At 33.0% G+C, this 17,754-nt stretch overlaps 1 protein-coding gene across 1 annotated transcript in view; it reads left to right on the top strand.

The window, feature by feature from the left end:
- Nucleotides 1–947: 947 nt before the first annotated feature.
- The window catches only part of tbc1d9 (TBC1 domain family, member 9 (with GRAM domain)), a 41,942-nt gene continuing 25,135 nt past the window's right edge, over nt 948–17,754 (top strand). The window contains exons 1-2 of the mRNA XM_056463687.1: nt 948–1,459; nt 13,974–14,084. Coding sequence (XP_056319662.1) covers nt 1,339–1,459; nt 13,974–14,084 — 232 coding nt within the window. The 5' untranslated portion in view covers nt 948–1,338. The remainder of the gene's footprint in view (nt 1,460–13,973; nt 14,085–17,754) is intronic.

Genomic DNA, 17,754 nt, shown 5'->3' with positions numbered 1-17,754 from the left:
GCCTCCACATAGTACTGCACACATTTTATGTTAAATTTACTGTAAATGTAACAGGACTGACAGAAACATAGAGACAATTGTACATTTATTTGTATTATATATTTATAGAATTTATTTATGATTTCATGTTTTAATTAATTGATGTGAATAATAACAACTTAAACTTGCTATTCCTGAAGTATTATTTCTAAATAACAGTTTTTAGCATAACAAAACCATTAAGGCTGTAGGTTCAATTGGGCTGATGACAATGACAGGGTTTGTACAGTGTAAAGTGTTTTTAATAAAGAACAAAAATCTGAGAACCAAATGACTGACATATTCCTATACAGAACAACTCACAGAAATCAACACACAGTTTATTTTAGACATTTTTGGGATCAAATACTTTTTATTGACGGTATTTATGTTTTTATTTCAGGGACAGATAATGTATGTTTCTGGTAGAATGTCCCATACATTATTAGTCACCAAACTTTGCTCCAACTCTTACTTTTCCTTACAACAAAATACATCTTTATCACAGAATCAAATCTTTAATATTGTAATCTAGAATACTTCATCTTCAGTATCAATTCAAAACATTCTTGAGTCCAATAGAGTAACACACAATATTAAGCGATTTTTTATTATTGTTTAACATTTTGTCACATAGGTAAATCAAGTGATGGAGGTGTTTCTATTTTACTTTAATTGTATTACAGAGAGACTGTTAAACGTAAATTCCAGACCCTGTTATGCTTTCCAATCTGACCAGTTTTCTGTTTACGAACCAACGTGCCTTCCCGCCCACACCAATGACGTCACGACGGCATGCCCGTGACGCAGGCCTCCTGCGCGCCGCCGTTCGTGCTGCAGTGGCGCTAGTGAGTAAAAGAGCATCATTAAAACCACGGCTGAAATGTCAGGCATTGTTTACTCGGCGTGCTTTCGGTGGCTCTTTAAAACATCTCAGTATGAGTCTCCGGAATCAACAACTCCAGCAGTTTGATGTTCATTTTTAGATTTAGCCGTCGTTGTCAGAAGAGCTGTTTATGCGAACGTTAGTATTTAACGCTAAAGGTGCGCGCGCGTCTTATAACGACCTCCCGAAGGACTATATTTATTTTTAAAGCACACATTTTTATTATTATCAACCAGTTCGACGTAGCAAGCGATGTATTTTACTGACAGTCGATAATTTTGTGTTTTACACCATTTAGGTTTTCGAAGCGCGCTCTGGCGATTTTCCGCTTGGATAAACTCGACTCCACACCGGACCTCATATGTGAGATTTATCAAACACACTAGATATACGGGATTTATTTTGATGTCCCAGGTGAGGAGATCGAGCTGAAGATGTGGGTGAACCCTGAGGAGGTGCTGTTGGCCAGCGCGTTATGGATGACAGAGAGAGCCAATCCGTATTTCGTCCTGCAGAAGAGAAAGGGCCACGGGGATGGCGGAGGAGGACTCGCAGGTAGAGAAAGCCTTGATTTCTCAATGAGCCGCTTGCATGATTGTGTGTTTTTGTGATGACGGCGACTTCACAGGTGTTTTCATTCATGCTTGTGCACTCAGGTGGACGCGCGCTCATGTCGGTCACGCCGCGTGTGTTTGTGCGCGTGCCCGTGTGGACAGAACACTAAACAAAACACCATGTATACAATATGGTGTAATACAAGGCATTATTGAGGTAAAGTTGGTTTTATATTCGCAGATTCATTCATTTAACGGTCCTTATTCTGTTTACAACAATACTTTGAATATTTGGTCTGATATAACATGCAAGTATGACTTCAAAAGCAACCTTAGCACTATTCAATTGACTGTGAACAATGTTGTACTGTGATATTCATTAGCTGCTAATTTTACTTTTCTGAAAGGAGAAGGTCATAATTTGTGAATATAACACCAACTTTACCTCATTCATGGGATTCATTTAAGTCTTTTTGGGGACACAAAGCCATCGTCCTCATGCAGGGGCAGATTTAGTGATTTGGGGTGCCTAAACAATTCCAGCCCCATGGGGCCCAACAGTCCTAATATGCACCCCGTTTCTATTTTTATTTATTTATTTAGCTGTCTTATCTTTTATTACTCAATCTTCTATTTTTTTACTTTCTTAAAATAATTAATAGTTTATTAAAAATAATAAACTCTTTCATTTTTATAAACTCAGTCTTCATCTGATTTGACTGCTGGACTGTTCCACCATGTTGGGATGGGGGACGAATTTGCAGGGATGTAAAATTTAATAAAAAGGTTAATTATTAGTTCCTCACCTTATAATTTGTTACCGATAATTTGTGCTCCTAGGTATTTATTGGGGGCCCCCAAATTTCCTAGGGCCCTAAGCGGCTGCTTACCTCGCTTATTGGTTAAATCCGCCCCTGTTCACATGAGAGGAACCACCGTCCTAAAATGATAAAATGCACCTATAGAGTCCTAGGTTATTTTATAAAACACTTAATACTCAAACAACAGACAATATGCAAATACATTTAAGTTAATGTGTTATTGTTATTACATATTACTGCTTTGGAATAATTTTTGTGAAAAATGCTATACAAGTAAACTTGAATTGAGAAAGTATAAAAGACCCAAATATTTTATATTACAAATATTTGAGTAATTGATCAGTTTAAATATTATATTATTATAATATATTGAATTTATTAAATAGGCTGGGTAAATGTATTAATGTTCAATATTTTATTAATATATGAAAAAGTTTTATTATATTATTTTTTTATTTATTTTTAACATTTACCAACATATTATCAGCAAAATATACAAATATTACCATGAATTTTGAAATTCACATTTTGTATGTTTACTTTTTACTATAGTGACATAGCTTGACCAAGGTTTAGGTTAATTCTGTTCATGTTATTAAGTGATATTACAAAAATTAAATATACAATAATAAAACCAAATACAAATTAGAAAGCTGGATTTCAGTCAGTGAGTGTTTTGCAAAACAAAAGTTATTATTCAGAAATATTTACCTCTGACTGGCATTTAGCATTTCAAAAATTATTTTAATTGATTTAATAATTTGCAATTGATTTATATGCATATGGCAGTGTAGACCATACAGAGTATACAGCCTTACAAACGTAATTTCCATCATGCATAAATTTAAAAAAAAATAGTCTATGTGGGATGTTTTATTGTGTAGACGTGGGGCTGTAATCATAACTAGCGGTTGACTAATGGGGTTTCACAATGACTGTAAGTGATATCACACAACATTTGTGCTTTTATCCAAAAGAGGAACAAAAGCAGCTTGTCAAGCAGCCAAATATATTTGTTATTCAATGCCGTTTTTTATAGCTAATAATCCGTTTGCCTGACGACAGGGGGGGGGGGGGATCCTATAAAATTACCATGCATTTTCATGTCAGAAGTTTTTAGCACAAAATTTAGCCTGGACTCTATTAAAAGGGCTACTGAATTGACCTAGAGGGTATATTACCCCTCTAATAAACCAATTAAAAAGCCTCTCATATAAGATACTCTCACCAAACATGTGTGGTATGTTTATTATCAGTGTCTCTGTACAGAAAATTGAGCCGATGTGGTGGTGTTGTGTTTTATTGACCAGACATGTATTTAAAGGCATTCATGGGCTCTTAAACTTTGATTGACAGCTGTCATGATGGGCTTTTGACGGGTGCTAGTGAACAGTAATCAGTGTGGTAGTAGCAGAGATCAGCGCTGGAAGAGTTCTAACCGTTGGCAGTATTTGTGCATCTACCTCTTTGTGTCTATCGGTGAGGAGCGACAGACACAAAAGCGTACACTAGCGAGGGAAGATGATGTCATTGTTACATAAATGTGCGAGCTGTGTGCCAGTGTGAGTCGGTGAGGCTGGCACGGCCCAGCAGACTGACCCACAGAGTCTCAGGGAGCCGGCGTTTGGCCAGAAGCAACAAAAAAGAGCCGATCTATATGTTTAGCGGGAACATAATGATTCACTCGACTCACGGTTCAATTCATGGTTCAGTTTTTTCAGGATTTTTCTAACAAGATTTGTTGAAACTATTTAGAACTGAATAAAGTGCCCTTTTAGTTTTATTAAATGTATACCTATTGTTTTCTAAATTGTTTCTCCTCATTTGTCAGAAAAATCCCCCCAAAAATTGTATCATGAATCATGAGTCGAGGAGTAAGTATCTTTAACTTGAACAAATTAAGGAGACATTCTTGCAAAATTCATCTTTGCATCTAAAAATACCATTTTTTATTATTATTTTGTTATTTAAAGCATCCCATCTGCCATGTTGGCAATGCAATCAATCTCATTGCAGTTTGCAGCTTTTTTATTTAGTGCGGGGGTGTTCAGTCTCAGTCCTGGAGGGCCGGTGTCCTGCTAAGTTTAGCTCCAACTTGCTTCAACACACCTGCCTGAAAGATTCTAGTACATCTAGTAAGAGCTTGATTTGCTGTTTCAGGTGTCTTTGATTAGTGTTGGAGCTAAACTCTCCAGGAAACTGGCTCTCCAGGACAGAGTTTGGACACCCCTGATTTAGTGGCTAATTGGTGTTCATTTGTACGTTCATTTATACATTTTAGTAAGATGTTCTCATCCCCCAGTAAGGGCATGTATAGGGGTGGGGTTTGGGGCATCCCTCCTTTATTTTTAGCCTGTGTCGCTGATTATTATCAAAGTCCCTTTAACCCTCCTGTCGTGTTCACCTCCTGACCCTTACTTTAGCTCAAAAAGCATTTTTTCACCACCAAATATTTATTCAAGATTCTTTAGCTGTAAACAATGTCTAAAACTAATGTTTAACATGCATTTATAGAATTAAACATGAAGTAACTGCACTGAAAATGTATTACAAAATGAACATGTAATGTCATAGAGGTAATCACGAGGGAATATTGGCATATAAGCATGGGAAAGAGATGTGTACCCACAAAAGACGGTGTTCAGTCTGAAATGTGTGAGTGAGTGAGTTGGAGTGGAATGTGGATACCCATTTATTTCCTAATAAACTTTTGACCGGGAACACCACAGATGTAACACGGTAGATTAAAACACACAAAATTCACCAGAAGTAGTGATTATCACTTTTATATGTTCGAGTGCGTAGTGTGGAGGATATCATAAGGCCTTGAGGGAATTAGATATAAAACACAATATTTAGGGGTGTTTTAAGTTGTCAATCGGTCAGATTTGACCAGAAATTGACAGGAAGGTTAAGGCAAGTCATTTTACTTGGTGGCCATCTTTGAAACGCCTCTCAAGCAGAATGCTCGGGCATTCTGTCTGAATGGGCAAACATCAAATTCCCCAAACCTGTTAACCAAGCTTGGCGATTACATTACACATTTGGAATCACCAATAAACTTAAACAACATCTGTCTCTTACATTTCATTTCTAAATATTCGAATCAAACAAAATCTGCATATTTTCAGGTTGCCTAATCTAATGCGTGTGCGCATTCGAAAGCAACGAGATCACGACACCAACCTCATTTATAGCTGTTCTACACATGATGATCCCCTGAATAGTGCTTCGTCAGATTGAGCTGCTCTTCTGAAGTTATTCACAACTTGGTCTGGATGGCAAATTTCCAGAAATAACAGAGACTCTTTGTTTACAAGTTTGTGTGTGTTTGAGTATTTGCTGTCATGTGATGTGCGTTTGACAGGACGGACTGCACCTCGCGATCATTTTATGCAGATTACAAAACCAAAAACACTTGTTTTCAAGTGCACTTGGTTCATTTTCAAGCTTTATTTGTATATATTTCTTATGTCTGTGACGCAAGTATTCGCTGAGATTCCAGTGTTTGTTGACCACCAAACTGTCATGAAAACACACGTCTGGTCTGAGCTTTTCCCCCGGAGAAACGTCAGTCTATTACGATCAATAATTGCCTTCTGTACTAGTAGGCGGGGCTTCATTCACCATATTGACCACTACACTTTTTTCCGATTTTAAACTATACAAGTGACACGTCTTGTGTTTTCTATAGTCTTTGTTATTATATGGTTGTGAAAACATATTGACATATTATATATTTAAAAATGACTTTCAGTGCAACAACAAAATTTCTTATGATATAACTAATTAAAAATAACGCTATTTTATCAGCACTTTAAAATAATTATTTATGCAATGATCATACTAAAATAAACAAGTAATAAATATTTTTCTAGGCTAATTAAATAATAAAAAAAAACAGTGACTTTTAAAACAATTAGACTTCCTCGGAGGAAATTCAGATACTTATTTGGCTGTTGTCATGTCATTTTCCTGTCTTGTCTACCCAGCACTAGTATTTATTTTCAGCTCTAGGTCCACCTAACAGCACCTACCTACACAAATGCTTGCCACATAAAGTTAAAGTTATTGCACTGCACTGCGATATGGATATTGCACATACTATTATCAAGATAATGATAATTTTTGATTATATTGTGCAGCTCTAATTCAAATCTTTCCTGATGTTTTTCTCCCACTTCTATTTAGCGATCTCATACTAAGTTGAAGTTGGTGTTTATATGAAAGAAATGCCTCTTTTGAGCAATCTAATTGTAGGTGATGTATTTTTAAACACACTCGAGTCTAAGACAGATGCAGTTTTGTTCAAAGCCTCGTGCTTTGTGTGTGTTCATTTAGGACTAAAGGCCTTTTCTGTGGCTAAATCTGGTTAAAGCTGATCGCTCCTTTGGTTTTTAATGCTATTCAATAGAGTTGTATCAGGTTGATGCTGTTCAAGAGAATATTGATTGTGTTCATGTGCTGGAAAGACTGTTTTTGTCTGAGCAGAGATGAATTCAATTGAGAGCAGAATGTTCTATATTTAGGATGAGGGAAAAAAGACGACAGCGAAACGTCCCTCCTACAGTCTTAACAAGACTCGCAAGAATCACAGGACAGATTGGATTGTGTTCCCAGACAAGTATTTAAATGCACAGGACAGGAGAGCATGAGCACATATGTAAAAAAAACTATAATAGTCAAAAAATTAAATGTGCGGTGTACAAATGTATGGTGTGAAAATTGTAATCAATTACAATGCATTTTTTATCAGCAGAACAATAACTGGATGCTCATTTCTTGATTCATCTTTGTAATAGGCTTGTGCCGGTATTCGGTAATGCGATAAATCACAATCACAAGTGGGCACTTCAAAATACCGTGAAAAATAATAGATCCGAATTTATATTCTTGGAACGCGCCTTAGCTTATTTTCCATCAACCGCTTGAAGAAACACTGCGTATATGCTGCGCAGAACTGATGCGCACTTTGATGTAAACAATCCCCACATGTAGAAGCACTGTGTGCACGCAGTGCGCGCCACCGCTGCCACCGCACTATAATCCTCACACGAAGAAGAAGCATGGCGGAAGGAGGAACGCTGCCGACAATTTATCCCCCTTCAGCTTATTTTCCATCAACCGCTTGAAGAAACACTGCATATATGCTGCGCAGAACTGATGCGCACTCTGATGTAAACAATCCCCGCATGTCGAAGCACTGTGTGCACGCAGTGCGCGCCGCCGCTGCCACCGCTCTCTTATCCTCACACGAAGAAGAAGCATGGCGGAAAGAGGAACGCTGCCGACAATTTATCCCCCTTCAAAAAGGGTAAAGTCAGAGGTTTGGAAATATTTTGGGTTCCAAAAAAATGCACAGGGATTGCTGATCGAAGACGGTTTCCCTTTGCACATTCACTTTGATATAATTGCTCAAGTTTACTTTTATATTGTGTATTGTTTTATTTATATTTGTTTGTATTTAAATGTTTGAAGTACTTTTAGTTAATTAAAAAATTATTAAAGTTACTAAGTTGACGAAACTGAAGTTTATTGTGTTTTTTTTACCTGTTTCTCTAGTAAAATTACAATATCGTGATAATACCGTATACCGTGATAAAAGCTCAATCAATTAATCGCAGCATGAAAATGTGATACCGGCACATGCCTACTTTGTAATAAGGTCATGGGACATCAGTGTACTGTGGCTACATACTAAATAGTTTTTTAATGAAAAATAAGATTTTTTTACACCAGCAATTAGGATGTATTTTGTCAATCTGATAAGTTTATAGCATTAAATATGTGTGTAAATGATGTTGAAAATTGGTGAGGTTTGTGAAAAGCTTGTGAAGGTAGTTGAAAATGCATTTGATCTGATTGTTATTGTAAACTCTCATGTGGTCAAATGCATGTGAATATCTGTAAAAGACCAGTGTGAATTCTACTAACTCATCTCTTGTTTATACTTTAAAATGTTGCACAAAATATGCACATGCATTTCATTCTCTTGCTTTCCTACTTCCTTGTAATATATGTAACCTGGCTTTTTCACTTGTGCATCACACTGTGTGCTCCTGTGAAAAATGAAAGTAATGCAGTGCGTGACTAAACAAGAGTGAAGGGTCTTGGCTAAATCTGCCTTTTAGAATTAATTTGTAATGTGTGGCAGACTGCCGTTATTCCTGTTCTCTATTTGACCAATACAAAATTATCGAAACGTCGCTGGTATCTTGACTCAATATAAAATCAGTCTTATTTGAGTATTATTTATGTGATATTATAATAATATATGATTTATTTTTACTTTATTTTTTTTTATTTTAGATGTTATTTATTTATTTAGTATTTCTAATTAACCCTGTTGAATCTCAGTTAGTCTTTATGGTAACATTTCCAAATGTACTTGAAATTCTTCATGTAATTTATAATATTTTACATGTTTGTATTTTTAAATAATTTAGTTAATTTTTACAATTATTTTATTTACAATAAAAACCTGCACTGACTAGGGCTGCATGATATGGACTGGAAAAATATGTGATATGCAATATTCTTGCTGAGTACGGCGATAACAGTATTTGTTATAATATAAGATTTAAAACACTATGAACGAGTGTAAACCTGCACAGATATTCTGACTCTGACTGTTGTCATTTTCCTGCCATTAGTGTTTATTTTCAGCTCTGGGTTCAGCTTTGGGCTGCTCTAGCCAATAGCACAACAGCAACTACTGGGGAGGTGGGGCTAAAGATAGTAAGGCCCCATCTGATTGGTCAAATTTATGATTAGAAAATAATTTCATAAAATAAATGTAATTTATCACACATATCTGCTATAACTATACTTTTGCAATATATTGTGCAGCCCTACTGCAGACTTCTTTGCTGGTTTGGTGTGGTATGGTTGCTGCATGCAGTGTTGTGAAATTGTAGAATTTATTATTACCATGGAGTGTCATCGTGGTGTGTGTGTGTATGGATTGCGATATGATGTGATTTTTTTTTTATTTTTTATTTATTTATTTATTTTTTTTTCATGTGTGAAATATCTAGTGTGATTGCCCCTTGATATGAAACAAAGAGTGTTAAACGACTCTTCTACAGTGTAACAGTGTGAATTTAAGCCATACTGCATGAACATTAATTCTGGCAGGCGTTGCTTGGGAACCTTTTGGGGTTGTCCAGTCAAGCAGCTTAATTAATATTCATGAGCCAAAAATAGAATATTCTAATTCATGGCCACACTTTATATTAATCTACATTCTCGCTATTAGCATACCACTGACAATGACTTGTGCCTCAGTTAGCTCATAATTTGCTGCTTATTAATAAGGCAATATTTCATTTTTGGGATTAGGGATGTAGAATAAGATGCAGAATATCTATTTATAAACAGTTTACAGTTGAAGTCAGAATTATTAGCCCCCTTTGAATTTTTTTTTTCTTTTTTTAATTGTTTTACAGAGCAAGGACATTTTCACTGTATGTCTGATAATATTTTTTCTTTTTGAGAAAGTCTTGTTTGTTTTATTTCGGCTAGAAGAAAAGCAGTTATTAATATTTAAAAAAACATTTTAAGGTCAAAATTATTAGCCCCTTTAAGCTATATATATTTTTTCCATCTACAGAACAAACCATCATTATACAATAACGCCTAATTACCCCAACCTGCCTAGTTAACCTAATTAACCTAGTTAAGTCTTTAAATGCCACTTTTAAGCTGTATAGAAGTGTCTTGAAAAATATCTAGTCAAATATTATTTACTGTTATCATAGCAAAGATAAAAGAAATCAGTTATTAAAAATGAGTTATTAAAACTATTATGATTAGAAATGTGTTGAAAAAAAAATCTTCTCCGTTAAACAGAAATTGGGGAAAAAATAAACAGGGGGCTAATAATTCAGGGGGGCTAATAATTCTGACTTCAACTAAGTACTAGTAAGCAGCTAATCCACTAGTTAATAGTGAGAATTAAATTTAAGGTGTTTCCCAATTTATTTTAAAAAGAAAGTGGATGCACATACTTCTTATTATTGATAATATAACACAACGCTTGATGACCAGAGAATATTGTATTATTATTATTCAGGAATGCATTAATAGACATTTCTCCAGCAGTAATATTAGAGTTTTTAGATTTTAATGATTTTATGCAATTGTTATTATCACTGTAGTTTCTAATAAAAACTGACATTGCGATATTTTTTTTTCTATGATATATATTACGATATTGAGTAATTTCACCAGATGAAATCAATATGCCTGTTTGTAAAGAATATATAATTGTATATACACTAGGATGATTTCATATGGCATCTGCATAGATTATAATAAACCAATCACAAACATTGAAAAGTACAGTAGAGCAATGATATGATTTTATAACTTTATGATGTTCTGTAATAAAATCAGCACACAAATATAATAATCAAATGTGAAATACTGTATAGTCCTGTATATTTAAACACAAATACAGTTAAAGTTAGAAGCCCAATTTCTTATGCCTGAATACTTTAAACTGACTTCAAATCCCCACACAGGGCCTGAAAACACACATAATTGCTAAAAGTATTGGTAAATATAAATAAACACTGCAATTAGTCCACAAATCTCGAGTGTTTTGAAATAGGGTCAATTATGATATCGGTTCTACATTGCAGATCATCCGACGTGACAATTGCCGATGCACATATTGTGAAATCGATACAGCCCTAGTTTCCAATATTTAGTTTTGTTTGGAATATGTTTCTATTTTTATATGCCGCAGTAAATTATTCAGAATATTTCATTGAAATGACACTGTATGATGAAATTTAACTCATTTTGTTTTGAATGACATCATTTAAAAAATTAAATACATATATTGTGTAATAATTGTTGAGGTTATAAAATGCATTTGAAGAGTTATGTCAAGCATGATGTCATTTGCATATAACACAGGAATGCAGTGGTTTGGCTTTTACTGTCAGAGAAACTGGAAATACTGGAAGTGAACAGACGAATGCTGCTGACGCTTGAAGCTCCTGTAAACATACCACCCAGCGCACCGCTCAATAGATCATGTGATCCGTACAGTATCCTCAAATCTCCGCTCTCTTGTTTCGCAACCAAGGAAACCGTGGCTCATCCGAGCATATGAAAGCAAGAACAGAAAGTCATGTGTTTGTGGTGGGGGGTGGGGGGGGGTGTTATTATCACTCCTACAGACTCGAGCACAAAGAGGAACTCACAGCTATTTGGTGGATCCTGAGTCACACATGCAAGTCTGGGGAAAATCTGTGGTTTCACAGTGATATTAAATGAAAAGAGTTCGTTTCTTAATGCGCTTTTCTGATTTTGCTGGGCTTTAGGGATGGAGATGATTGCAAAATATTATAGGGATGCACCAAATGAAGATTATAGGTGGAAACTGAAAAACTCTGAATGCACTTGGGCGAAAACCAAAACAGAAAATGCTGTGTAAGAAATATTTATTATTTTATTAAATAATTTAACTTTGTAAGACATTTTAAATTTAACTCAACTTTAAACTATACTAATTGTTAGAGCACAGTAGCTATTGCATGCAGCAGGAACAAGTATACTGCATAGAAATCTCCTGTTGATGTTATTTGAGTGGACTTTTTTTTTTTTTAGTCAGTGAGCATGTGCGGTTCACGCACGGATGCGTATATGATTAGGTTATCCGCAGAGAAGAATATTGAGCTGTTTTGAATTTTGACCAAGGTGCATGTGCAAGCTAGTCAGTGGTGCTTTCTGCTGCTTTTTCCCTTTCAGCTGGTGAAATGAATGGGTTTCATAGCGGATTGCTTTCTGCGTCTAATGTAAAAACCGATGTGCAGTGCATTGTCCTATTTTTTGGCTAATATTTTTGGCAGTTTTTTTCTTTCTGCCAAAAATGGGTGGAGTTAACATGTCACTCATATTAGATCCACCAATAGCAAAACATCATTGATTAGAGTGCATTTGTGCCCACCCACTTTTACAGAAATGTTGCTGCTTAAAGATTTTTTTCCATAAGTTTTTCACATAGGGATTTAAAAAAGAAAAACCGTTAAAGCTTGATGAACCATGATCCAAAACAAGCAGCTACAAGGAGAAACTTTGATTCGAAGCTAAGGCATGTATGAAAATAAAAAGACCAAGTTATAAAAACAGCAGTAAAATATAGAAAACTATTCATTTAAAGATTTAGTTTGTTTTTGCACTTAACGCATGCATCAGGTTTCTTTGGTAATATGCAAGCATATACAAGTGTTTCCATATTTTGAAGATTCATTTGTGAAGTTTTATATGATTGGGTGGAGCTAAAGATCTGTCTTGCTTCACTTTTTCTTGTTGCAACTCTATTATAGGTGAATTTTCAGTACAGCATTATGGGTAATGTAGTTATTTTTGAATGAATTCCACTATTAAAATCTAATTTTCACAAATAAGTTGAATTGATGTCAATAGATAGTTTCTAAAAAGCATGCACAATTGATTGACAACCTCAGCCCTCACAACAGGTCTATTTTTTATCGAGTTATCATTACTTGATTGTTAAAACTCAACTCCCAATGCTCTTTTATTAACATTCCAGAAGTTGTTTCCCCATAAATAACTCCATTTAATGCTTATTGTCAATAGTGAAAATCTTGTTGTTGTTTTTTTACATCTCCTTAAATCCCATGTCTGCCGGTACTTATTGAGACGGGTTGAACAGGTCCAGGATCATGAAAGTGTGTTGTATCTGTAGAGAGATCATCTGATCCTCTGATCTGCAGGTTTCACAGGTCTTCATCTGGCATGTCTGTCACTCTGATAGTGATTTGTAGCACTAGTCTCGCCCCGCAGCACTGCTAGTGCTGTTCAGAGCCGTTAACCTCAGTTTCAGGCTTGCCCAAAGGGGTTACCGGCAGCAGACTTTGAGGCGAGTTTTATTGCTACCCATCCACTTTGCAACCAGGTATCATCAAAACACGGTGCCTTTATTTGGTCAAAATATTAAGTAGCATTGCAATTTTGGATACTTGTTTTATGCCAAAGCTTAAATAATGAACAATTTTGATCTATATATACTTTGTAGTTTTGTAATCACACTGTTATTTTAATAAAAGTAACTGTTTAATAAGAGTGTTTTGTTTAATGCACCAAAATATATTGACTATATTCATTGAGAAATGAACTGAAATGTTCGTTTTCAAAGTGCTGTACTCATGTATGTTGTGCTCGGTATATATGTGTTTATATGTATTTTATTTGTTTGTGTACATATATATACGGTATTTCCTAATACATTTTTTTTTTACTTTTTGCAAAAAATGCTAATAATTGAAATATTATTAATTAATATATGAACGTTTATCATTTTTTTATAATAAATAAATTATAATATATAAATAATATTTAAAATAGTTACACAATTCTGGAAATGGTCTGTTGAGTCTTCAATATCGACTGTAACTTTAATTATTTGATCTTAATGAATAGCTGGAATTTATAAATAAATAGAATGAAAACCCTTAATAAAAATATTTAATGAAGTAATTGAATATAATAATTTAAAATAATTATTGCTTTATATATTTAATTCATTCATTAATAAATTAGTTTATTTATGTATAGTATATTTGAAGTACTGTCACTTTAGCCTGTTCAAGGCTCCTGATTCCTCAACATCTTTTGCATTATCCTCCTGATTATGTGTGTTCATCTGTTATTCCTCAGGACTGCTGGTTGGGACCCTTGACGTTGTGCTGGACTCCAGTGCCCGTGTGGCCCCATACCGAATCCTCTACCAGACTCCTGATTCCTTGGTCTACTGGACCATCGCTCACGGTAAAACAACACTTCCGCCTGCTCCCCAAGGCTTGCGCTGTACTTTAGCTCACGCTGGAGACTGAAATCAATGTGCACTTGGTGAACAGAGGCTTTTAGAGATCAGCTCAGGGCAAAATCAATGCTGGTTGCCTTTTAAAGGGATAGTTCACCCAAAAATGTACATTTACTCACTATTTACTCTCCCTAAACGGTGAGTAAATGCTGACAGAATATTCATTTTTGGGTAAACTGTCCCTTTAAGAGCACTTACTGTATGAAACTACACACCATGTCAGTGGTAGATTGATTTTATGTAAACATTGGACTGTGGATGATGTTTTGCAGTATTTGTTATGCGTAGAAGCACAAACAAGCGTTTTGTTTCCTAATAACACAGTTCAGTAGTAGCAATAACAGTAAAAAGTCTGATTTTTATGACATCCTAAAACTTTTTAAATTAGTAATGATCAGGTGTTTTATTTCACTTTAACTTAATTTTTTATTTTAAATGTAAATCTAATGCAGTTGAATATAAAATTATTTGCCTTTATCTTGTGTAATTGTATTTTATTTTACTTTTTAATATTCCCCAAGTAATGTTTAACATAGCACAGACATTTTCATGGTATGTCCTATTATATTTTTCTTCTGGCTAATTTTTATTTATTTATTTATTTATTTATTTATTTATTTATTTATTTATTTATTTATTTATTTATTTATTTATTTAATTATGTATTCATGTTTAAAATTTATAAATTGCTATGGTGAATATTATTATATATGGTAAATAGTATTAAAAAATCCCAATTGGCTACAGAACTAGGCACTGTTGTCATAATATTTAGAGTACATTTGGATATTAATAGTTAGTTGTCAGACATCACCTTAAATCCTTAAAATTTTAATAAAATAATATTATAAAATAATAAAAAACTTTTATTATTACTTGTATTATAAATACCTAATGTGTGTGCAATAATACAAAATATATGGACTGTGGATGATATATTTAGCAGTATTGTTAATATAAAGCACAAACAAGCATGTTGTTTCTTAATAACTCCGTTTCAGTAGTAATAATGACAGTAAAAAGTCTGATACTTTTTGTGTTATTATATTAAAAATCATAAAACTTTTTAAGTTAGTAGTGATCATTGTTATTTTTTCGCTGTATTTTTTTCTTTTAAATGTAAATCTAAATGCAGTTGAATATAAAATCTTTAGCCTTTATCTTGTAAAATTGTATTTTGTTTTATTATTATTCCCCAAGGAATGGTTAACATACCAAGGACATTTTTCACAGTATATTCTATTATATTTTTCTTCTGGAGAAAGTAAACATTTTTTGTATGCCAGATTTTAAATGATTTATTTTTATGATGTAAAAACTGCTGTGGGTAATATTGCTATATATGGTGAAATATTATCATATTATTATGTTATTACATTTCCGATTGGCGACAGAACAATTGTTGTCCAATGACGTGCCTAATTAACGTAATTTAATTAGACAACAGCCTTTAAATTGGACTTTAAACTGAATACTAGTATCTTGCAAAGTAAGTTATCTAAAGTTATCTACTGTCATCAAAGGCAAAGACAAAATAAATTAGTTATTGGAAAAGTGTTATTACAACTTTTATTTTTAAATATGTGTTTGGGGGTTGAATTTGCCTTAAACTGTATATTTTTAAATCTAAAAGTAGCCCTAAATAATATAATAAACATTTACTTTAATAATGCAAATACATTAAAACACAGTGTGCAGTCTTCAGTTTTTAGTCTTCAGTTCAATTATTTATTTAAAATGCATTAAATCTTATATTTAAATAACATTTTTCGAAATAAATTATATATTTTTGCACATTGTGGAGTGATTTATGTTTTGTTTTGTGTTTAATCCTGAGCAGAAAATAGTCAGATGTTAGTAAACAGATGATAAAGTTGAATGTGGGATGAATGTATGAGTATGGTGTGTGTGGAGTCTCTCAGTATGGTGCGTCTGTAGCCTGAAGTGTGTGTGTGAAGGATGAAGGAGATCTGCCTTCCCAGAGGAGCTCAGAGTGCTCTGAATCTCTGCTAATCTGGTTTGCGGAGCTGCTTCATATTTCACAAGCTGTTTCTTCTCTCACCGCAGGCCATTTGCTAAATGTCTTTATTTAAGGCCAGAGATGCTGCATGTGTTCAGGCTGAGGCTTCAGCATGACTCTGCATTCACTGCTTCATTTCTCAAACACACATAATTATAGACTGTGTTCACAGTGCATTGCTGTTTAGACATCATCAACCACTAAATAAACGTAATAGTTCATATTAATATATCAAATATTCTAAATACAAATTATTTGTGTAATTTTGGAAATTGATTGTTGGTCGTCATCATAAAGAACAACAATGCAGCAGTATTCATTTTATTTAGTGTAGTGTATTTATACATATATTATAATGTTATAACGTTCAAATGTTATTAATTAATTTAGCTGTTTTTGTTTCTTTCAAATGTTTTCTTAAATATCAAATATTTAAGTGTCATTTTGGAAATTGGTTGTTGGTTGTCAGAGACTATAAAGAACAACAGTTAAGTATTACAGCATAAGGAGATACATAAGTATAACAACAATAATGCAACAGTTTTCATATTTAGTGTATCTATTAGAATGTTTTTATTATATATATTTTTTACAATGTTCAAATGTTATTAATGTAACTTTTTGTTTCTGTCAAATGTTGTAAACGAGTAAATTTATGTAATGGTGGCTAATAATAGCACATAAATGTGTTAATATAAACAAAAATATGTAATATTTATAACACATAAATGACAAAATTAACAGGATAATTGTTTATTGTTAGACAATCATGATGAAATTAATTTAATATCTTTTAATAATTTTCATTAATATTTAAGGCAGTATTACAACTAAATTAATTAATGGTTTATTATTATTAGAAATTGTATTATACATTTTATTATAATCATTAGACATTATACAGGTGATTTCTTGCTAATTTGTTTCTGTCATAATATTTATAGTACATTTGGATATTAATAGTTAGTTGTCAGAGATTTCCACACACACAAAAATATTACATTTAGGCTTTTAAATCCTATAGATATATCTATGTATCTATCTAATCCTATATATATATATATATATATATATATATATATTCTATAATAGTAGTGCTGGGCAAAAAGTAATTGCATCCGAAGTAAAAGTTTGTTTTGTATATATGTGTGTGTACTGTGTATATTTTGTTTTGTTTATATAAATGCACTCATGCATGCATATATTTAAGAAAATATTTATTTATATTTAGATATAAAATATGTACATGTATGATACAAATTATATATTAATTTAAGTATTTAATGTAACAAAAAAAATGATGTATGGTATGTGTGTGTATTAAAAATGCATAATAAATATTATGTTATGTTATGCTGAAACAAAATTTTATTCTGGAGGCAATAATCACAAAAAAAAAAAAAAAAAATTGCCCAGCAGTAAATATTAGTAAATATTGTATTTCTTAAAAAAAATATATATATAATTATATTTATTAATTTATATACATTTATTAATTTATATATATATATATATATATATATATATATATATATATATATATATATATATATATATATATATATATATATATATATATATATATATTAAATGCA

The sequence above is a fragment of the Danio aesculapii genome, chromosome 1 (genome assembly GCF_903798145.1).
Source record: "Danio aesculapii chromosome 1, fDanAes4.1, whole genome shotgun sequence".
Classification (NCBI taxonomy): domain Eukaryota; kingdom Metazoa; phylum Chordata; class Actinopteri; order Cypriniformes; family Danionidae; genus Danio; species Danio aesculapii.
The sequence above is the reverse complement of the archived record's forward strand: the minus strand, read 5'-3'. Positions and strand labels throughout refer to the sequence as shown.